The sequence below is a fragment of the Gouania willdenowi genome, chromosome 12 (assembly GCF_900634775.1).
Source record: "Gouania willdenowi chromosome 12, fGouWil2.1, whole genome shotgun sequence".
In the NCBI taxonomy this organism is placed as follows: domain Eukaryota; kingdom Metazoa; phylum Chordata; class Actinopteri; order Blenniiformes; family Gobiesocidae; genus Gouania; species Gouania willdenowi.
In genome coordinates this window covers 30503348-30526925 of record NC_041055.1, presented here as the reverse complement: position 1 = coordinate 30526925, position 23578 = coordinate 30503348, and the positions used below count along the sequence as shown (strand labels likewise).

Sequence of the window (23578 nt, the reverse complement as noted above, 5' to 3'; positions counted from 1 at the left end):
AGTCAATTACAATTACGTTCTCAATTACTGAGCCTGAGAGAAATAACACCATAAAACGTTTTAAGGGTCTTATGATGAACTTATCTCAGAAAAAAAATCCAAATATTTTGAATTTTTTTGGACAAAATTTGGGTTTTTCCACATTCTGGCTATTTTTAATGCCTTACTGCATTTTCACCCCACTTGAAGTGTGCTCATCATATCTGAACTAGTTTTTAGGGTCTTATCATAGCCTTATCGCAGAAAAAAAAGTCCAACATTTTTCAAATTTTGTGCAGCCTTACCTATAAAAATTGTTTTGTTTTTTTTTGATACAATTACAATTGTAATGAATCAATCAATCAATGAATCAATTACCTGATTACAATAATAACCCTGGTTGCTATACTCCAACAACTTGCAGTTTATTTTAGTTTGTTTTCTGTGTGAATTTAAAGCAGTCACTTTGAGTTTGTATCAATCAGTGAATCTTTTAAAGAAGAACCTGCTTCATTGGAATGAAACCGTAGCTGTTCACCAGTGTATGAAAGTGACCTTTTAGTATTCACAGACCAAAGCAACTCTTTTTACAAGATCAGCTTTAAAGACACTGTGAATAACCTTTTTAATAATAATAATAATAATAATAATAATAATGCAGTGCTAAGCTGGCCTTAGACAGGTTTCTATAGGGCTGGGTGTACGCAGAGGTTTACTGTGTGGATAAAAACGATCTTCCACGTTAATGAGTACACACATTTAGACACTTTCTCATTATAAATCCCCTCCATGGAAATTAGACCCTGCTAAAGCCTTAACCCTCACATTATCCTTGGGGTCAGTTTGACCCCTTTCAGTGTTTATCATTCAGAAAATAATAGCGGACTTCTTTTTTTTTTGCTTTATATTACTTGACGTTTTCTAATTTAATGGTTACAATTGATTAAGCATAAATGTTTTTCAATGTGCTGAACACATATTGCACGCATTGGTATTTGCCAGGGGTCAATTTGACCCCATTCATTGTTTATCATTCAAAAAATAACAGTTGACGCTTTAAATTTAATGACTTTTCCTAGTTTGATGGGTACGATTAATAAAGCATAAAAGTTTTTCAATGTGCTGAATGCATATTGCACCCATTGGTGTTCCTCTGGGGTCAATTTGACCCCGAGCTGTTTTAGCTGTGCAAAATGTGTGTGTCTGTGTGTCTGTGAGTCTGTGTGACCCATGTGTGACTTTACCAGAGGTGGCAAAAGTACTAGTCTTCAGTACTCAAGTAAAAGTATAGATATTTGAATAGAAAATGAATCTGGTAAAAGTAAAGTACATGTTAAAAAACACATGTTACTAAATGTACTTAAATAAAAGAGTAAAAAGTTAAACAAATGTCCCTTCAGGGATTTTTAAACCAGCAAAATCCATATATTTTGTTTTTTTAAGAACTTAAATCAGTTACCTGTGAACACCTGGAGAATTTAGCACTCATAATATAATAATAATAATTTGTAAATAAAATGTGTCAAGAAAAAAAATGACATTTTTATGAAAACTGATAAATGAAAATGAATTAAATCTGTTACCCTTTATGAACACCTGGAAAATTTAGCACTTATTATAGATACAATTTGTACTTAAAATGTTTCAAGATATTTGTTTAAAAAAGTAAGGAGTATAAGTAAAAAAATAAATACTCAAGTAGAGTACAGATACCACAAAAAACTACTTAAGTACAGTAACAATGTATTTGTATTCTACCTTACATTCCCACACCTGCAGGTGAAGAATTGATACTTTTGAGTTGATACATGACATGGGGGGGGTCAGGTTGACCCCAAGGGTAAAATGCGTTACTAATATTTCAGGATAATATGAGGGTTAAAATCATTTCTTTTTTCACGCTATATATCACCACGTTCACGACTTGTACGTTGCTAATTTTCACATCTTGATGTTATTGTTTGTTTTTTTTTCTCAGGGAGAACTCGGAGAGCCAGGTCAGAAAGGAGGTAAAGGTGACAAAGGAGAGCATGTAAGTGCCAAAAATAAGTAAATCATGATTTACTTTTAATGATTTCCATTAATGTGATTACTGACTTTGGTGTGTCTCTTTTTCCGTCTTTAGGGTCCACCTGGTCCCACTGGACCTCAAGGCCCCATCGGAGCACCCGGTCCATCTGTAAGTGTTTCTTTTTTGTGACATTTTCTCAGCTCATTTTTGTTAAGTCAGTAAAAAAAAGTTTAATTATTACATTTAAACTCGACACAATCTCAAATATAGTGTTTGTGTTTCAATGTGAGTTTGTCCCCTGTTGTTCTAATTCTGCAGCTGATGCAAACGCAGTGACTTGGTGAGCAGAATACCAAACTTTTGATAGTCTGCAGCCTCATCATTTGTCCATTTCTTCCAAATGCCCTTTTCATGAATTGTAGTCATGGAAAAAAAGGGGTAATAACTCATAAAGATTTAGTAGCACTTACTGAGTTAAATCAAATACAAAAGTCACGCCTAAAAGACCAGAAAACCAGTCAAATCTCATAACTTATAACCTAATTACTTAAATGTAATTGGACAAACAAAAGGCAAACTGGAAGCAGATGAAATGGACTTGATTTTTTCTTGCAGGGGGCAGATGGAGAGCCTGGTCCCAGAGGACAGCAGGGCATGTTCGGCCAGAAAGGAGATGAAGGATCAAGAGGATTCCCTGGACCTCCAGGTCCAGTTGGATTACAGGTGCAGATCACAACGAACAGTAGATATCATGGCACTGATTATCATGTATTACCATGTCAATGCAACGTGTTTAATCTCTGTTTTAGGGCTTGCCGGGACCACCTGGTGAAAAAGGTGAAACTGGAGATGTTGGTCAGATGGTAAGAGCATTCCTAATTTAAACGTTTTTGTTAATTCCATATAAAGTGCTGAATATATAAAGAGAGAATGTCTTCTCTTAGGGTCCACCTGGTCCCCCTGGTCCCAGAGGTCCTTCAGGTCCCCCAGGAGCCGACGGCCCCCAGGGACCACCTGGTGGCATTGGAAATCCTGGTGCTGTTGGAGAAAAGGTTGGTATTTCAAATATATGCCTGTACCATCTTCCTCTTTTTACAGTTTTTAAGATCTCCTTAAACAAGTGGTTCTCAACAATGGGGTCAGGACCACATTTAGGGTCATGAGACACTTGGAGAGGGTTGACACTCGCCAGATGCCTTCAAGAAACTAAGAATATTTTTTGAACAATTTGAGCCCATTTTTGTTTATTTTTACTCTTTTTCTGTAATTACACCAAACTTGCCATATTTTAACCTATTTTTATCACTTTTTCTTGCCATATTTTTGCAGTTTTGCTACATTGCTCCCATTTGTGCCACTCCTCCATCAAATTTCAATGCCTTTTCTGCACATTTTTTCCACTTTCAAGACATTTTCCATTTTCAATACATATTTTATGCTTCATTTTTGTCAATTTAACCACATTCACGATTTGTCATGCACATTATTTGAAAGTTTGAACTAATTGCTCCTACTTTTTAAATTTCATTACCCCAAAACCCTCATTTCCACCTTTCTGCCACTTTTACGCCAATATTTACACTTTAAACCCTTTTCATCACTTTTTCAGTCCTAATTTAACTGATTTCCATGGTTTTTAAAGTCCCATTTCACCAACTTTTCCCACCATTTTTGGACCATATTTTTTAACCACCAATAGACCATCATTTTTGTGGCACCTTTATTTTAGGGGTTCGTGGGAACCACTGGTTTAAACAGTATTTATTATGTAAACATAGAGTGTTTTAGAGCTTTTGCAGCCATTAATTTCCTTATGTAACATCTTTGTAAATCATTGAATAATTATCTCTGTTTACCTACTGCTGAGTGACACATTACGCTCAACAAATCTCACTAAGTGACGGATATCTCCGACAACGCTGGTGGGTGGACAGATTGTGAATAAAAGAGTCAAAGGCGTTGCACTGCTATATTGAGAAGATCAATGCATTATTTATTGCAGCACTCACTAAAAAAAAAAAAAAAAAAAAAAAAAAAAAAAAGAAAGAATCAGCGTTGTTACTGCTGCTGTTTCAAACCTTTCCTGGAATAGACTGTATATGTTTCTATTAGTAGTAATTTGTTTTCTTTCTAGTTTAGTCTGTAGAATTGAATAGGACGGCTTGTTTTCCTCCTGTGCAATTTAAGATTTAACACAAAGTCCCTGGGCTAATCGGACAGCCGCTGACCTGGCATTTCTTCCGCCAAAGCCTGGGCGCTGGCACGCACCCCAGCTTTGCTTTGCTGCAAAGCCCCGTGCACGGCTTTTAGAAAAGAATGCGTGATAAAAAAAAAGACATCCTGGTTGTAATTTCTAAATGCTGAATCAGCAAAACCACCGATGAAGCTACAGCATTTGTTGGTTCTATCATCGCTAGCAAACACTGCGTTTCCAACAATATCCTACTCAAGTAGAAGTACTGTAACTTAATGGAAATTGTACTCTAGCACCCTAGCATACAGTAAAGGAAGAGACCAAATCTTGCACAAATGGATCTTCATTTATTTTCCACAAAGGCATCTGTATAAAATACAAGGTTTGTCAAAATATACAATTATTTCAAAAAAAATTAAAAAACATCAATGAATTAAATTCAAAATAAAATATTTATCAGGCTCTAAGTATCGCTACATTTATTAACTCTAAAATGGAGAAAATGACCAGCATTCACTACTGTTTTGGTGCCGTGCATTATGTTCAATCTGATGTAACTAATTACTTTTCGTCTTTTAAAATGTACTTAAGTACAAGTAAAATGACTGATTTAGAAATATATTAAAAAAAAGTACAAGTATCCATAAAAGCAGCTCCATTACAGTAACGTGAGTACTTGTAATCCATTACGTTCACATCTGCACAATGCAGTGAAAGCCCAGCAGGGACGAGGATGTGCTGATGTGACACTGAGTAACGATAGTAACTGTAATGTAGGTGAGTCAACAGGACATCTATCCAATAAGGGCAGAGCAATGGGACATGATAGATACTCTGGGTCTGGGGAGAACTGTCAGGTCAGCGCCCTTCCTGCTCCAGCCACTCAGTGTGCTCCCATTTGATGGATTGAAACTTCATGTGTCGTATTTTTCTTGTTCCCGTTTGGGTGACAAGGGCAGGGCGACACCGAGGGGCCCCTCTGAGGCCCCATCCACTGCTGCGTAAACGAATCTCACCCACTCATAATGTGTCTGCTCCTCACCTGCTTTATTTTCTCCTAACCTTGTCTTTCAGGGCGACGCTGGTGAAACTGGTGAACCAGGACTACAGGGAGAATTCGGTCCACCAGTGAGTAATGGTCTCAATTCTTTCATTTCTAAATGATGGAAATAAAATCTTACACACTTCGGTCTGAAAAAATTCTTAAAAAGTGTTTTTTATCCCAAGAAATAGTAAACTTTATACTATAAACAGGGTCCAATGGGTCATGAAATTCCTGGAAAAGTTATGGAATTTTAAAAATGATTTTCCAGTCTTGAAAAGTCATGGAATATTTGAACTGTTTTGGAAACATTTTGGACCAGCAGCATAATTGAGCGGGAATCACAAGATCTCACAAAAGTTTTGAAAAATTATTGTGAAAAAAGTGTGGGAGATAATTTTTTTGCTATATTTCCACATGCATTTATGGGCCATTGAAAACAGTTAAAAAAAAAAAGTTTTTTTTCCACATTTCCGGAGCGTGTCATCCTAGAACCAATACATATATGTCACTAATCATTAGTGATGTGAACAGTCTATGTTCATAGCTCTAGGCTGATCAAATTACAGGGAGCTGAGACATATGCTAAGTAGTTTACTGAAGGCACAAACATGTTCCAGACCCAAACACACACTCACTTTTTGACTATTTAGAGGAGCTAGCATGTCCACCAGATAGAATGTATAGCAGATCTTGTTATATATTCTGAGAGAGTAGGTGGAGCTATGTTAATATACCAAATTTCAGTTTCCTGTGTGCTAGAGTTCATGAGATATTCAAAGATGAAAATGGAAGAAAAATAAGGACGCACAGAAATCAACACCGTATCTCAAAGTATTTATTAGATCAAACTAAAGATTTACAGTGTCAGTGTGCTTATTGAATAATCACGGAACAATTAGTAAAGATTTTAGATTTTTTTTTAGACCGAAGTGCGTGGGCCGTTTGTTGAATTACCCTTTTATTCCTGTTCGTCAATATCTATTCTCCTCATTAGTTTATCTATAATTACAGTCCAAATTTCCATTGGGAGCTTTTTATGTTTATTTTTGTTGCTGTCTGGAATCAGGACTTTCTCACAATTTTAGATATGGTTCTAGGGCCCAAGAGGAGAGCGAGGAGAAAAGGGAGAGGGCGGACCAGCAGGCGCTGCTGGACCTCCTGGACCTAAAGGTCCCCCTGGAGACGACGGTCCCAAAGGCAGCCCTGTAAGTTCTACCCAACGTTCTCACACACAATGGAATATTGTGTTGTGTTTCATAAAAAAATTATGCTGCTATTGTGGTTTTTTAGGGTCCTAGTGGTTTCCCTGGTGACCCTGGTCCCCCTGGAGAACCAGGTCCAGCTGTACGTATCTTAAAAATCCTCAGAATAGCTCGTAAACGTTGACGTCTTCAAGGAAAACATTGAGATGAAGTATTTTCTTGTGTCTCATGCAGGGATTAGATGGTCCAGCAGGAGACAAGGGAGATGATGGAGAAGCGGGTCAACCTGTGAGTGTCTGGGTTAAAACATATATATATATATATAACATCTACATACAAAATGTAAAATATGTATAGATTTTAATGTTTGTGCATTTATGCTCCAAATTAGGGATCACCTGGACCAACTGGTGAATCCGGCCCTGCTGGACCACCTGGAAAAAGAGTAAGTACAAATAGCTTCTTTTATAAATAATAAAAGCTTGTCCTTTCTGCTTTGTGAACCTGTGCCATTATGCTTGATCAGGGGCCTCATGGACCAGCAGGACCTGAGGGAAGACAGGGAGAGAAGGGAGCCAAGGTAACATCGCTCCAACGTCGTAATTTATGTAAAACTGCTTGTTTGTGATGTCATTTACAGTCATTTTTTGCATAAGGTTCGGTCAAAATGTAGTTAATTCTTTATTGACGAACAATCTGATGCTAACGGTGTGTGTGTCTTGTTTGTATGAAAGGGAGAGTCTGGCATGGAGGGACCCCCTGGAAAGACAGGACCTGTTGGCCCTCAGGGATCACCTGGCAAGCCTGGTTCTGAAGGACTGAGGGGTATTCCTGGCGCAGTTGTAAGTCACAGCAGTATTAGTACAACAACATTGTATAGTTTTCCTGCCACAAACACTAAAGAGAGAACGTGTCTTTGCCAGGGAGAACAAGGCTTACCTGGAGCCCCAGGACCAGATGGACCTCCTGGTCCTATGGTGAGTTGGAGTGACTCCTGGCATTTAAAGCATGCCAACAGAATACTCAGAACAGTGTGATGTAATGTACCTGTCCTTTCTCTCTCACAGGGCCCTCCTGGATTACCGGGTCTAAAAGGAGATTCTGGTGTTAAGGGAGAAAAGGTGAGTCACTCTCCAATAGTGCTTACTGCCCATTGGTCAAAGAAGTCTATTTTTGTCCTGATCTAACGATTGTTCATGTCATTTGTTTTGCTCTTAGGGACACCCGGGACTCATCGGTCTTATTGGACCCCCTGGTGAACAAGGAGAAAAGGGTGACAGAGGCTTGCCTGGTCCTTCAGGATCATCTGGTCCCAAAGGCGACTACGTAAATAAACTACAATTGAATTATAAACACTAGCGTTATCGTGTTTACCTGTTTTGTTTCATTACAACAGGTATTGTATCATATTTTTGCTTTTTCATTTAGGGAATTGCTGGTCCATCAGGTCCACTTGGTCCAATCGGACCTCCAGGATTACCTGTAAGTCTCTTTTTTTATTTCTACATCTGTATGAACCTCTGAGAATGTATTGATGACTTGAACATCTTTGTGTCTAAAGGGTGCTCCTGGTCCCAAAGGAGCCAAAGGATCAACTGTGAGTAATTCACTTCATCAAAAACCTTTTATTTTGAAGCCCAAATCAATTAGTCTAAAAATGATTTGTTGATTTTGCTCGTTTCAGGGTCAAACTGGACCTAAAGGAGAGAGCGGTCAGCTGGGACCTCCTGGTCCTCCTGTGAGTTCATTTCCTTAGTTTTGATACGTAATTACAGAACTCTCTTCTGGTTAGACTGTGGCCAGATACCATTATACACTGATAGCACTCAACAAGGTCTCTGCCTGAGGAGGCTCCGCTATGTTATGACTACCGCTATCAGCAACACAAATAACACAGAGCACTGAACAGCATAAGATGTTTACGTGAGATACTGGGAGGGAGTCGCCAGATGCCCTCAAGACACTAGGAATTTTTTTTACAATTTGAGCCCATTTTTGCTTATTTTTACAATATTTCTGCAATTATACCAAACTTGCCATATTTTTAACCCATTTTCAGCACCTTTTCTTGCCATATATTTGCTCCTTTTATGCATTTTTTCTACATTACTCCCATTTCTGCCTTATCTGCACATTTTTTCCACTTACAAGACATTTTCATCACGTATAAACCCTTTCCATCCACTTTTCCACCTAATGTCTCATATATTGACCCAATATTGTCACTTTTAAACCTTTTTTCAACATATCTCATCCTTATTTTTGGCAATTTAACCACATTCACAATTTGTCATGCCCATTATTTGCCAGTTTGAAGTAATTGTTTGTACTTTTTTAAATTGCATTACCCCAGCCACCTAATTCCCCAATTTCTGCCACTTTTAAGCCAATATTCACCTTTTCCAATGGACCATAATTTTGCCGACTTCATGGATGGGCCCCAAAAAGCTCTGCTCTTTATTTCCCCTTAAAGATGTTGCTACATGACCGAATCCCAGGCCGGTCTGTTCCCAAAAACCCTTTTACCAAATAAATCATCTGACCAGCAACCCTAAAGCTGGACTCATTCGTCTCATTCATCAAAACCGTCACAACAAGTTTGATGAAGTTATATGAAAATGTTTGAGAATCTTAAAGCTGTGTGAACATCACTCCTCACTCATCTATTCTGACTGACATCTGCTTTTTTTTTTTCAAATTTCTCACAGGGTCCTCCTGGTGATGTCATCCACCCACTACCCATCCAGTCATCCATGAAGGGCAGAACACGCAGGAACATCGACGCTAGCTCGATTGTGGATGACGCAGCCATGGATGCCAACTACAAAGATTACGACGACGGCATGGAGGAGATATTTGGCTCTCTGAACTCTCTGAAACTGGAAATCGAGCAGATGAAACACCCACTGGGAACTCAGGCCAACCCTGCTCGTACCTGCAAGGACCTGCAGCTCTGTCATCCCGACTTCCCCGATGGTTGGTACCAGGATATCCATAAAGGAGTGCTATCTAATGTTCAAATCTGATGTATTATTGCCATTGAAGAATCCTCAAAAAAATACTGTCTTTTTGAATTCAGGGAGCAGTTTGGTTCTATTCTAATAACTGCACTAAAAAACGTGTCTTCTTTTTCGTGTCAAACTCAAGGTCCGGGGGCCAAATCTAGCCCTTTAATACAGTGGTCCTCAAACTTACTTTTTCTGCTCAATTACCCCCTTTCTCTTACTTATGAATCCAAGTCCCCCCTTTGTCCGACTACAACATTTTGCTCAGAATAGTATGAAAACCCCACTATGGAGCATCATAAGTGATAATACACATTTTAAAGAATCTCATTTTGTAAATAAGTGGAATGAAACCTCATTTTGCGCCTTCCAGAAAGATTTATTTCCACCAATTCCCACTTTGTATTTTCACTTCATGTTCTGATCAAGATAATTTCCATCGTTATATTAATGATTATCATTTTTAACTAAAAATAAACATTATAAAAACCCATATTTATAATGCTGTCATATGTAAATGTTTCACTCTTTCTCTCTCCCATCATTGTGTAGCATAGATATTTCCAAAATAATACACACATTCATTATTAGCAGGGCCACATTTTCCCCATGTTTATATCACATGATTTCAGTCATTTTTAATCTCAAATTGTTGGAAGAACTCAACATTTTTCCAAAATCCTGCAATTTTCTTCAAATTTCCCCAAATTACTTAAAAATGGTCACGAAAACTAAAAAAGATATAAAGTGAAGATCCTGCAGGGACTGAAATCTGACACTTATTGCTTTGATATTATCAGTGCCATACATATTTTATCATTTATTGACACGTGAAGTGCAAACTCGAATACAAAAGTGTTCAGATTACTAATTTTCCCGCCTAAAATATGCTCCATATTTGGTCCCTGAACTAAAATGAGTTTGACACCCCTGTTCTAAAGCAAAGCTCATGTAATAGTGTGAAATAGTGCCGTGCCCCATTCTTACCTAACATCACAGAGCTTTTTTTTACCTTTCCGTCTCTCCAGGCGAGTACTGGATTGATCCAAACCAGGGCTGCTCTCGCGACTCCTTCAAGGTTTACTGCAACTTCACAGCAGGAGGCGAGAGCTGCATCTTCCCAGATAAGAAATCTGAAGGGGTGAGTCCGAGGCTTTCGCTTCCACACGGAGGAGAAAATGTGTGTGAGAAAATGTTTTTTTATGATACATCACAATAAACTAAAGCTGAGCTATGATCAGTTAGGAATAGATTAAAAAGTTAATGTTAGGGTTGTGAAGATTATAGCTGCTGTGCAGCAATAGTCAGGGCCAGGCAATTTTTACCTGAACAAGACAGCTGGCAGGTAAAGAGATTTCAAACAACTGTCAAAAATTCATTTTTTTATGACAAAATCCCAAAATATACATATTGTTTGTAGACAGCATGTAGATGTTGGTAATTTGTTTTTAGCAATTGGCAAAATGCGCAATTTTTAATTTTTTTTAAATTATTTTTAAAATCACTTGCATGAGAGCTAAATTCAAAATGCTGTAAAAAAACAAAACAAAAAAAACAACAACAAATAAATAAAATCAGTTTTTGAAATAAATTCAGATTTATTTTTTGTATAAACAAACATATTTTTAGCAAACATTTGCATTCTTATTTGCAATAATTTTAGATTAAGCACAAAAGTTTATTCGGTATTGGGGCAACATTTTGAAAGAAAATTCTGAGTTTTAAATCAGAATTCTGACTTTAATTTAATAATTCTTGACTTTAATCTCAGAATTCCTACTTTTTTTTGTCAAAATTCTGACTTTAATCTTGGAATGCTGACTTTAAACTTAAAACTTTAATATTAATGAAAACAAATTGGACCTTGGTTTATTTTTTCCAGTGGCCCTAATCCTTATCCGTATGCATGAGACTGGACTTTTGCGCAAAATCTTGCTATTGTTCCCCCCGCGGGAAGTAGGATTTCGTCTGAAGAACAAAGAACATCATGTAGAATAACAATTGGTTCCTGCCTGGCCCCTAAAAATCCAAACTCCAAGTAGAAAAATACATCTCTGCTCATTAATTGAAATATTGTCATTTGCTGTAGCTGAGTTGCATTGTTTAAAGAAACGTCATTAAGGACTTTATCAGCTAAAACCCCTGGAGCTGCTGCCAGCCACACCGAGTCGGGTTTTGGTTCATTATGCATGAGTGTGTGGAGTAGCGGAGAGAAGCCAAGTTGTGAAACACTGTCTTTGACAAGTCTGGAGTTGTGTAATCATGCAGCGCTACAGACGTTTTAATGATCCTGCTCGACATGCCTCAGAGGAGCCGAGGTTTGCTCAAAATCACTTTTATTTGGGTTTTTGCTCTAACATGTTGGTGCTGTGATGCTATTTTCCCATTGTGTTTGTCCACATGCTTTATAGGTGCTCAGCTATAGAAGGACAGACTTCCAGCTGCAAAGAGAAAGTCGGAGCAAGGGCAGAATGTTCTCTTGTGTTCTAACCACGGGGGTAGAACTAAGCAAAAGTGACATTGAACACAGCGTTGGTCTCATTCATGCCATCCCGTAGAAATCTGATCTCATTAGCACGTTAAAGTGTAGATGACAGGCCCTTATCAAAGCGTGCCCTCTAGTTGTGGAGAGATTCATCATTGTCATGGAAGAGAGCGTTAAATATGTCTTGTTTAAGAGAGTTTTTACATTTACTCCAATTTTTCACATCACAGCAAAATTAAAAATTCAGTTTTTGAAATAAAATTTTGATATATTTTTAAAATCACCTTCGACAATGATTCTGAAATGTTTATAAATACTGAGAATGTATTCTGTGTATATTTGCAATAGTTTTAGATAAAGTCCAAAAGTTTCGTCAATATTGGGGCTACATTTTGAAAGAAAATTCTAAGTTTAAAGTTCGAAGACTAAGGGAAAAAGTCAGAATTTTGACTTCTTTAATCGTAGAATTCTGACTTTAATCACAGAATCCTGACTTTATTCTCAGAATTCTCAGTTTTTTCTCAGAGTTCCTACTTTTCTCAGAATTCTGACTTCACTCACAGAATTCTCAGTTTTTTCTCTGACTTTAAACTCAGAATTCCTATTTTTTTTTAATCAGATTTTGTACTTTTTTCTCAGAATTTTGATTTTAATTTTAGAAGTCCTACTTTTTTTCACAAAATTCATACTTTTTTCTCAGAATTCCTACTTTTTTTTCTCAGATTTCCTGAATTTTCAGTTTTTTCTCAGAATTTAAACTCAGAATTCCTACTTTTTCTTCAGAATTCTGACTTTAAACACAGAAATTCTAACTTTAATCTTAGAAGTCCTACTTTTTTCACAGAATTCATACTTTTTTCCCAGAATTCCGACTTTCTGAAAGGGGTAAAACTGAGTAAAGATGACATTGAACACAGCATAGGACTAATTCATACCATCTGATCTCATTAGCACGTTAAAGTGTAGATGACAGGCCCTTATCAAAGCGTGCCCTCTAATTGTGGAGAGATTCATCATTGTCATGGCAGCGAGCGTTAAATCTGTCCTGTTGGCCACATCACAGTTTAATGGGATAACACAGAGTGCCAAAGGCTGCTCTGCACTTACTCTGTTTTAGAGCGACTTGCAGGTGATCGTTTCTTGATTAATTACTATTTACTCAGAGTATTTCAGCTGCTAATAGCAGCCAGGTAAATATAGTGGTGTAGAAAACCTGCGCAGACATCTCAGACGACTAAGAAATGAGGGTTTTTCTTGTCCGATGTTCTCCGTCTCTTTAACACGCCTGTTTTTTCCTCCCCATTGTGGATCCGTGCCCCACCCCCCCCAGGCTAGGCTCACATCCTGGGTTAAGGAGAATCCCGGCTCCTGGTTCAGTGAATTCAAACGTGGTAAACTGGTAAGCCGGACTTCACAAAGTCCTTTTCCTCTTCCCTGAATGCCTTTTATATTTTACAGAGCAAAATGGCAAAATGGCCCAAAGACTCCCCAGGCACATGGTATAGTCACTACAAGAGAGGTTCGCTGGTAAGTGGACCCGCCTGTGACCCCAGAGTCCCTGGTTTGAGGCCCTGGACTCTGTGTTTGCCAGGCTCTGCATGGTTCTGGTTCTGAAACTATGAAACTATTATAGTTCAGCTTCTTGTTTTTATGCTGCATGATTCTGTTTGTGCTGCTCATCATTCAGTCCAACTACAGAGGTGATGCTCTCTGAGAAATGAAGGAGGCTTTGTGTAACATACAGACTGGAATTCACGTATGTCACATTCAATGCAATTTGAAAATACAATGTTATACTGTATATACACATAAAAACAGTGTTACACAATATTACACAAAAAGACATGTGTTAATGTTCCAGTTTGTCATTAATTTAAAATGTTAGCATGAACATTGATCAAGTGGCCCTCACTACAATAGAAAGCTACTAAATACATGTTTTAGACAGATTTATATGAAATCTGCATCAGAAACATCTCAATTATGGCAGTAATGACAATAACATGCTTTAAATGTTCTAAATTTGCACTAATGTTATACCAGGATTACAGCAGGACAGATGTTTAACGGAATTACAACAACAGTTGGTTTCCAACCATTTGGGGGTCGTCACACCATTTTTATATCACCAGTTTCTGGTGACCCCACAGATTTTTTTTAGCCTCTAAAATGATTTGTTTAATTCAAAACATCAGATTAGTTTGAGAATTTTAAATAATTTAATGAAAGACGTTTAGGTCTGAAATACCTGGGCATGGAAACGTATTAGTACATGGAATAAGCGTAGGCCACACTTTATTTTTATTAGAGTCACATGTGTAAAACTCAAGGCCCCGGGGCCAAATCTGGCCCTTTAGAGCATCAAATTTGGCCCGCTCAAGAAAGTAAAAATGGTAGAAAAATCATGAAATATTTTGTGAAATTACCAACTAATTCAGTAGTTGATATTTCCTCTCCAAATACTGAAATTCAATTAAAATCCACAATATTTGCTGAGCTCAGTTTTCCACTTCTTATGTCACATGACAGCAGTCATTTTTAATCTCACGATTGTTGAAAGAACTCTCAATTTTTTCAAAATCTGGCAAATTCAACTCAAATTATTCCTTGAAATGTCCCCAAATCCCCCAAAATCAGGGAAATTTAAGTGAAGATTGTGCAGGGACTGATATACTCACACACTTTATCATTTATAAGTCATTTATCCTGAACTAAAATGACTTTGACATCCCTTGTCTGCTTGTGTCCTCCATTAAACCACACCTTATCTTTATTATTCCTATAAAGCATGGACAGTAAGTAATACTTTAACATAAAACTGCCTCTTTTATAGCGTGTGAATTAAAAAAAAAATTTTAAACGAGGAAATACTTATTTTTTTGTTTCACAATTGACACATTTGGATTCCACTGTTACACAAAGCTGTAAGAATCTTGATTTCCTGGGAAGAGAGCATCACCTAATAATGACTGTGTGCCTTGACGGTCCCATGACTCACAAAATACAGTAATAGTGGCCGAAATACATCAGATGAAAGAAAAAAAATGAATAAAATCACGCTAAATGATTAAAGTTTTCCAAATTTGTTGGTTTGTAATGGTTGATCTTGATCAGGTTCTGATTTATTATGTTCTATAGAAACCAAAAAGTAGAATGTAAAGTCATCTGAGGTAAAATGGCCCAGTGAAATATCTGTGAGTCAAACAGACCAGGCACTCAGTCTCCACCCAGGGGGCTTCTGGGTACTCAGTCACCGCTGACATGCCACCGATAAAGAGGTAATGTTTGTCTGGCAGTGGCAAGCTGGAGCGACACGCTGTGCTGGGAGAAGAACGGAGGTGAAGGAAGGGGGGAGGGGGTGGAGCAAGTGCTTTTTTCAATTGGACCACGGTGTTGACACTGGACAAGACGTTAATATTATTACACAATCAGATCAATCAGGCCAGGAAGTATCTTTAAACCCTCCTATTTATTATCCTCACATATCACTACCATCTTTTACCCTTAGGGTCAATCTGACCCCAGGGATGTTTGCCTCCAGAAAATGATTTTCTGAAAATTGTTGACCAAGTTTTTTGTGTCAGGCATTTTATAAATATTTGTTAAATACATAAACAACCCCTTGATAATTAAACTTTGACCTGTTCTCTAGCGCCACCAGTTTTAAACAGCTAAAACAGCTTGAGGTCAAATTGACCCCAGAGGAACACCAATATGTGTTCAGCACATATGCTTAATCAATTAGGAAAAGTCATGAAATATGAAGTTAAAAAAAAAAGTCAATGATTATTTTTGGAATGATAAACACTGAAAGGGGTCAAATTGACCCCAAGGATAATAGGAGGGTTAAACTGCTGGTTGCTGCAAGGGAAGCAGCGCCTTATCCCTCCCATTATCCTCAAATACTACTGACACATTTTAGGTCAAATTGACCCCAAGGGTGAAATTTGCCTCCAGAAAATGATTTTCAGAAAAATTTTAATTATAAACTACATGGGGTCAAATTGACCCCAAGAATAATAGGAGGGTTTAACAAAGTCACAATACAGTGTCAGCATCGTTTTTTTCCCCAATGCATGCCTGTGCGTGTGTGTGTGTGTGTGTGTGTGTGTGTGTGTGTGTGTGTGTGTGTGTGTGTGTGTGTGTGTGTGTGTGTGTGTGTGTGTGTGTGTGTGTGTGTGTGTGTGTCAGCATGGCACGGGCCCTGCATGTGCTTCACTCTCAGTAAGTCTCATTTGTCTGAAAGACGAAGCAACCCAGTGGATCTAATGGATTCCCGATGGTTGGTATGAAAAAAACATGAAGTTGAAGAACGTGTTCCAGTCAGACGTTCCCCACCCTTTAATCCCCCTTAAAATCCCCTTAATGGGAATCAACTCCCTTTTCTGCTACATGACCTTGGAAAATGGGATTTGAGGGGTAATTAGGAAGTAATCAACACGTCAATACTGCTCGACATTTTCATTTAGGACAATTAATACTGTGATTAATCCATGAATTTAATCACACTGATAATGCATTTCACATTTAGTTTAGTTTAATTAATGACTACAGTTTAAATGGATGTCAAGCTTTAAACAGCAGGATTACGTACAGTCATGCCTTAAAAAATAAAAATAAAATTTAATTCTAATTTCGATGAAATCTGCTAGTCTGGTAATTTAAAAAAAATGGTGGAAAATAAAATATCCATTTTACCAAAACATCACAAATGGAAGATTTGTCTAATTTACAAACTAATATGTAAAATTATTATGGTTTTATTATTGTTTGTTCAATCATTTGAGTGTAGGTGGTGTAGTGGAACCTCTATATGAGGATTTATGTAGTTTTTTTGTTTTCTCTTCTTCTTTTTTCTCAATTTAAGATTATTTTATAGTGTATACATTTACAGGCACTTTAAAGAAAAACAATTTTTCAGTTAACTAATTATTGATATATTAACTTAAAGTTATATTATATTATTATTATTATTATTATTATTATTATAAAGCTGAGATACCAAGCATTCATGGCTTAAAACAAATTATACATTTTACCAAAATATAGCAGATTTCATAGAAATTAGAAGCAATTTTTTAATTTTATTTTCCATTATTTTTTTAATATTTTCCTCTATTTAATATTTTTTGTTTGTTTGTGAAATAAATATATAATTGTAAAAAGTATTTAAGGCACTTAAAAAAAAAAATCAGTTAATTAATTATTGGTTTATTATTATTATTATTATTATTATTATTATTATTATTATTATTATTATTAATAATAATAATAATCTAAAGCAGAGATACAGAACATTCATGGCTTGAAAAAATCAAAATATGATTTTAATTTCTATTAAATCTCCTGTTTTGTTAAAATTATTATTTTATTTTCATCAAAAATGGAAAAAGTATGAAAAAACAGGCACTTTTCCATAAACTATTTTTGAGTTAATTATTAATTATGTAGTAAATGAAACACCTGATATGTGTGAGGTTTTCATCCTGGTCATTATTTATCACATGTCACGTTAGTTTTATCTCCGTACCCTCAGAGTCTGAGAGTTTATTAACTCTGTGTCCTTAAATGACACCTCGTATTGACACTGATGTCAAGAAAACGAACGCCCACTAACTCCCCATGGGGCTGTTAAACCAGAATACAAATCCCCATCCATCAGTCACACAGAAATGACCTCCTGCACCACCATGACGGTGTAAATCTAGTAGTCGCACTCTGTGACTCTCCCTCTTCATGTTGAGAAGCATCTGATGTTCAGTCGTGGTCATCGTTGTCTTCACAGCTCACGTACGTAGACGCTGAGGGCAACCTCATCGACGTAGTCCAGATGACCTTCCTACGGTTGCTTAGCGCAGCGGCCAAACAGAACATGACGTACAACTGCTACCAGTCGGTGGCCTGGCATGACCAGGACCAGGACAACCACGACAAGGCCATTCGCTTCCTGGGCTCCAACGATGAGGAGATGTCGTACGACAACAACCCCTACATCCGCGCCCTGGTCGACGGCTGTGCGGTAAGACGCCATTACTCAAATGTTCATCATTTAGCTCCTTTGATGCATCTTTACTCACTGCAATAAATGAAGAAAATAAAAAAATACAAAATTAAGATATCAAGGGCCCATGGAAATAAAATTATATCCTAAAAAAATAAACGTAACGGTTCGTGGTTCAGAACCATAACCAGGGTGCAGGTTTTCTCATTTTTATTTAGACCTGACGTGTCCACAAGCAAGGCCCAAGGGTTGAATCCGGCCCTTTAGAGCATCCAATTCAGCCCGCAGCAAAAATAATCAAAGAAACCATGAATCATTGTATAAATTACCAACTAATTCAGTTGTACATATCTCAGCGAATCTCCAAAATAATACACAAACTTAATGAAACTCCAAATATTCAGTGCCACTAATGAAACTTCTGGTTTATTTCAAAACAAGAGCCCTATTTACAAAGGTGTTAAATAACTAATGGAAGACGAGAAGAGATGCTTTTATTTTGAAAAGGGGGATGTGATCGCTTGCAATGTATGTATGACTAGTGTGTCCACCGTGCATACTTAAGACATGTCCAGAGACAATATACAAGATCTAGGTATTTCTCATGTATTCAATTCAATCTTTTCATACTATCTAATGTGAACGCACTACATAATCATTTTAACATCAAACTTAGTACGAGTGAGTAATACGTTAGTAGGACACTTCCAATACTTCAAAGAGTCTCCACCTGCAATCAGTGACCCCAAAAAAGCTGCATGTGATGAGCTTGATTAGGCTCCAGCTGCTCTGAGTCTCCCCTGCAATCACTGATCCCCCCCTAAAAAACAAACTACCAGAGGCTGTAGCAATAAACTTAATGCACTTTTATTACCTTCAATGCATAAAAAGAGTGTATGGAGTAAATCTAAACACTGGTAGTCAGAGAGTTTAGTGGAATATCAAATGACTTGCATAACAATAACTTTTTTGCACAATGGAATGGATGAACAGCATATATACAATGTCCTGGGTTTAAGCTCCAGGGTAGAAACTTGGGTCTTCCTGTGTGGCACTTCTCCCTGTGCTAGCTAGCTAGCTAGCGTGGATTTCTTAACCCATTCCGACTACCCTGCGTTCCTCCCACCATTCAAAAACATGGGGTTAATTGGAGGCACTAAAATCGTAGTTGGAGTAAACGGGAGTGTGTGAGTGGTTGTGTGTCAGTTTCTGGGTGATCTCTGCCTCGGGTGGACCCTCGCCTAAAAGCAAAGATAGGCAATTACCAAAGTGGATGTGTAATTACAGAACTTTTTCCTGGTCGGTTCTGGTCAGACTGTTATAAAAAGACCAGATACTATTGTACACTGATAGCTAACACCAAGGTCTCTGCCTGAGGAGGGTCCGCCATGTCTTGACTATTGCTATCAGCAACATACATAACAAATTTTACATTACCCTGCCATTATCATGACACGATACCTGTCATTAGCATGAATGAGGTGTCATACGGCTGTCATTAAGTGTTGTTTGTTACCATAACCCCTAAAGGTGCGTTCACACCCTCTAACCCATAACCAGTGTTGGGCGGTAACGCGTTACTTGTTACAGTAACTAGTACTGTAACACAATATTTTTCCAAAGAAATAACGCCGTTACCGTTACAATATGGTGCATTTGTCCGTTACTTTGCTAGCTGCAGTGTACTTCCTGTTTACAGTAGCACTACATTTTTTTGCGGGACGCCGTGCCAAACACGGTAAAACAGAAGAAGAAGAAGCATTGTCAGCGTGTTTCTGTTTACATTACGTGCGCCAATCATGGCGAGTCAATGCGAGAGCAGGACGTGCTTCTCAGAGTGGAAATACGCGCATTATTTTTGTCTCCAAAAGATGCGTCAGTGAAGCTAAGCTAATGCTGCGGCTGGATTTTAACGGACTGTGACTGTTATCCAGGAACAGGTCAGCCAGACTATTGCACGGTATGTTGTTGTACATATGCAGCCTGTCGCTGCTGCTGAGTCACTGCTAACAGCAGCTCATTAGCCTGTTATGTTTAGCATTCTGTAGCTGATAAAAATGCAGTGAATTAGTTTTTCCACATTTATTTTTATAAGCATTTTTAACAGCAGAATGTGCACCTCGAATATGCACAGCTTACTTTACATTACTGTGCTAAGGCTGAAAAATAAAACTTTTTGGTTAAGTAATCAAAATAGTAACTGAGTTACTTTGTGAATGAAGTAACTAGTAATGGTAACTACTTACTTTTTTTTCAGTAACTAGCACAACACTGCCCATAAGCCTTTGTTACCATACCCCCTAACCCTCAAACTCTCTAACCCTTCATTACCATTACCCCAAACCCTCTAACCCTAACCATCTAACCCTTTGTTACCACAACCCCAAACCCTGTAACCCTTAATCCTTTTTTACCAAAACCCCAAACGCTGTAACCCTTAATCCTTTTTTACCAAAACCCCTAACCCTCTAACCCTTAAACCTTTGTTACCATAACCCCTAACCCTCTAACCCCAACCATATAACCCTCTAACCCTTCATTACGTCACGTCAAACTCTCTAACCCTAACCCTGTAGCCCTCTAAGCCTTCGTTACCACAACCCCTATCCCCCAACCCCTAGCTACTACCTAACTCCTCTAGATCCCTCTACCTAACCAGAAAATGCCAACATAGCTCCAAAGGTGTCATAATTTAGCGAAAGGTGTCATAATTTAGCAAACAACACTTAATGACAGCGTAATGTTAGCCTTATGTATAAAACTTCAAATAAAGTAGAACCAATAGCAGAATAACTTAGATGGGGGCCCGTCATGGAGCCAGGCCTGGAGTTAGGGTTGAGCACGAACTTAAAACTAAATGCATAAACGTTAGTTTATCGAACAGAATGTGTATTTGTAATGTGCTTGTGGCTAATTGTGCTCTTTCCTCCCCCTCCCCCACAGCTGAAAAAGGGCTATGAAAAGACAGTACTAGAGATCAACACGCCAAAGGTGGAGCAGGTGCCATTTGTGGACATTATGTTCAACGACTTTGGCGGCTCCACGCAGAAGTTCGGCTTTGAAGTGGGCCCCGTCTGTTTCGTCGGCTAAGACTCTTTTTTTATTTTTTTTTACAGAACAAATGGAGATTTTTTTTAAAGGCCTATTTTTGTTTTCTCAGAAAGAAAAAAAATTCAAAATGAAAAAAAAAAAGAATGAGACACTTCTGTTTGTAAAAAGTATTTCTTTTTTTTCCACGTCAACAAGTACAAGTTAAAAAACGAAATCGAGTTGAAAACGCAGCAAATTGTTCAAAATAATTGAGGAAAAGAAAATAACCTTGAAACCTCAGTGTGGCCATCAGCATCACATGCAAGTTTTGAAACCGGATCAAACATCCTGCCACGTTCACACACGTTCATTGGTTTTATTTTAGTTTCTGGGTCTCAAACATCAAAGGCGACTGAGAGCTGCAGCCAATCACGGCGCTCACAGCATTTACCATGGACTCCATCTGATTTTTCCCTTTTTCAGCTTTGATCTCATCTTCTTCTTCTCCTTCTGCCGCTGCCTCTCTCTCTTTTTTCCTTTGTTCGCTCGCTCACTACGGGAGCTTTGTTTGTGCATAATTGTCAGGCCATTCAAATGGAATGGACCTTATATAAATATAAATATATATATATAAATATATTAAAAAAAATGATTTTTATGTTTGTAAGTACATTCTGTATATTTTTTTTCTTCTCTTCCTAGTAATGTTTATTTCTTCTGGCTTCAAAACGTGCATGTGACTCATTTCTGTGTGAGGGTTGGAAAACCGTGGATACAGGGATTAAATATAAAAAACGTCAAAGTTTAGAACGTTTCAACTTGTAAATCAAATGACAAACAAACAAACAAACAAGTTATTTGGCGTTCCAGTTCTGTGGCCGTGTTGTTTTAACCCTCCCAATATCCTCACATATTACTAACAGATTTTACCCTTGGGGTCAACCTGACCCCAGGGATATTTGCCTCTAGAAAATAATATTGTTGTCCCCCAATGTCATGTATCAACTCAAAAGTATCAACTCTGCACCTGCAGGTGTTTTACAGAAATAAAACAGCTTGGGGTCAAATTGACCCCAGTGGAACACCAATGCATGCAATATGTGTTCAGCACATTGATTAAAAAAAATCATAATAATTTGACGATTAATCCAAATGGGAAAAGACATGAAATATAAATCAAAAAGTCCACTATTATTTTTTGAATGATAAACATTGAATTGGGTCAAATTGACCCCAAGGATATATATTTTATTATTTTACCCTTGGGGTCAATCTGATCCCAGAGATATTTGCCTCCAGAAAATGATTTTCAGAAAATTGTTGATCACGTTTTTGTGTCGAACACAGACGGACCAGTTTTACACAGATAAAACAGCTTGGGGCCAAATTGACCCCAGATGAACACCAGTGTGTGCAATATGTGTTCAACACATTGAAAAAACATCATCATCATAATTTTATGCTTAATCAATTGTACCCATCAAATCATGAAATTACTATTATTTTTTGAATGATAAACATTGAATGGGGTCAAATTGACCCCAAGGATAATAGGAGGGTTAATAAGTCTTTTTTTTTTTTTTGTCCAGAACTTCAAAAAAGTCTTTCTCCACAAAGGGGATTCATGATGAGACATTGTCTAAAAAGAAAAAAAAAAAATCAACTATTATTTTTGGAATGGGGTCAAATTGACCCCAAGGAGAATAGGAGGGTTAAGAACACAATGGAAATAAAAGAAGAAACCAAACTCTGTGATATGACATGACATTTAATTTGCCAAACCAATAGAATACATTCCTTTTTTTCCCGATGCCCATATTTTTGGTGGCAATGATTTTGAAACTTAAAAAAAGAACTTTGGATCGACTCGTCTGTATAAAAACGCAGTGAGAAACGATGTCACACATGCAGAGACGTCCAAACCAAGGTGCTATTTCCTCTCCTCTGTGGTGCTACGTTGTTTCTGTTTGTGTGTTTTTTGTTAAACATCTACTATGTGGACCATTACTGTGTCTAAGAAGTCTTTCAGCATGGCGCCGTATGTTATCTTTTGCTCCAGCAGACTGCGCAGATAGGATATTGCAATAATTAGAGGAAAAATTGTTTGTTTTCCACTACGGCTCTGTTGGATCATCTGGTGCTGAATCAAAGTGTGGACATAATGTGGTGGGACAAGAAGAAGATTTAAAAAAAAAAAAAAAAAGCCTCTCACCAAAGATTTTCAGCAGCTTTTGAGAGGAAACCCGATCAATGGTGCTCCTGTTTTTTTGTTTTTATATGAAACGTTTTTCTTTTTTTGATTTAACTCTAAGAGAAACAATCACCAAATTAGTTTTGAAGGACACAGGTTCTATTTTATTAAGATTGTTCCTTATCTAAACTATGCACTCTATGCTTATGACCACTAGTATCTGCCACAGACTTTACAGCTTTTCATGCTTTTGTCTTGTAACTTGAACCCGTTTTCCTAAAAGCTTGTAGATCCTCGGCTTTATTCTTCATTGTATTGCCCCAAATTGAACCCACCAATCTCCATTAAAAAAAGAAAAAAGGTCAATCTATTTTTTTCGTGTGTGTGTGTGTGTGTGTGTGTGTAAATTTCCAGAACCAACAGATTTCTGTAGAT

At 37.5% G+C, this 23578-nt stretch overlaps 1 protein-coding gene across 2 annotated transcripts in view; it reads left to right on the top strand.

Moving 5' to 3' along the window:
- Nucleotides 1-21604, top strand: part of col5a1 (procollagen, type V, alpha 1) — a 109194-nt gene extending 87590 nt beyond the window's left edge. The window contains exons 44-66 of one of the 2 annotated variants that reach the window (XM_028463534.1): nt 1958-2011; nt 2105-2158; nt 2606-2713; nt 2800-2853; nt 2935-3042; nt 5259-5312; nt 6327-6434; nt 6520-6573; nt 6666-6719; nt 6823-6876; nt 6958-7011; nt 7166-7273; nt 7355-7408; nt 7499-7552; nt 7650-7757; nt 7860-7913; nt 7993-8028; nt 8116-8169; nt 9140-9407; nt 10465-10577; nt 13380-13448; nt 17707-17940; nt 20866-21604. In XM_028463534.1, the coding sequence (XP_028319335.1) occupies nt 1958-2011; nt 2105-2158; nt 2606-2713; nt 2800-2853; nt 2935-3042; nt 5259-5312; nt 6327-6434; nt 6520-6573; nt 6666-6719; nt 6823-6876; nt 6958-7011; nt 7166-7273; nt 7355-7408; nt 7499-7552; nt 7650-7757; nt 7860-7913; nt 7993-8028; nt 8116-8169; nt 9140-9407; nt 10465-10577; nt 13380-13448; nt 17707-17940; nt 20866-21012 (2055 nt within the window). In that variant the 3' untranslated portion in view covers nt 21013-21604. Of the gene's footprint in view, nt 1-1957; nt 2012-2104; nt 2159-2605; nt 2714-2799; nt 2854-2934; nt 3043-5258; nt 5313-6326; nt 6435-6519; nt 6574-6665; nt 6720-6822; nt 6877-6957; nt 7012-7165; nt 7274-7354; nt 7409-7498; nt 7553-7649; nt 7758-7859; nt 7914-7992; nt 8029-8115; nt 8170-9139; nt 9408-10464; nt 10578-13251; nt 13321-13379; nt 13449-17706; nt 17941-20865 lie in introns of both variants that reach the window. The other variant, XM_028463533.1, reaches the window with a different exon arrangement.
- The last annotated feature ends 1974 nt before the right edge of the window (nt 21605-23578 follow it).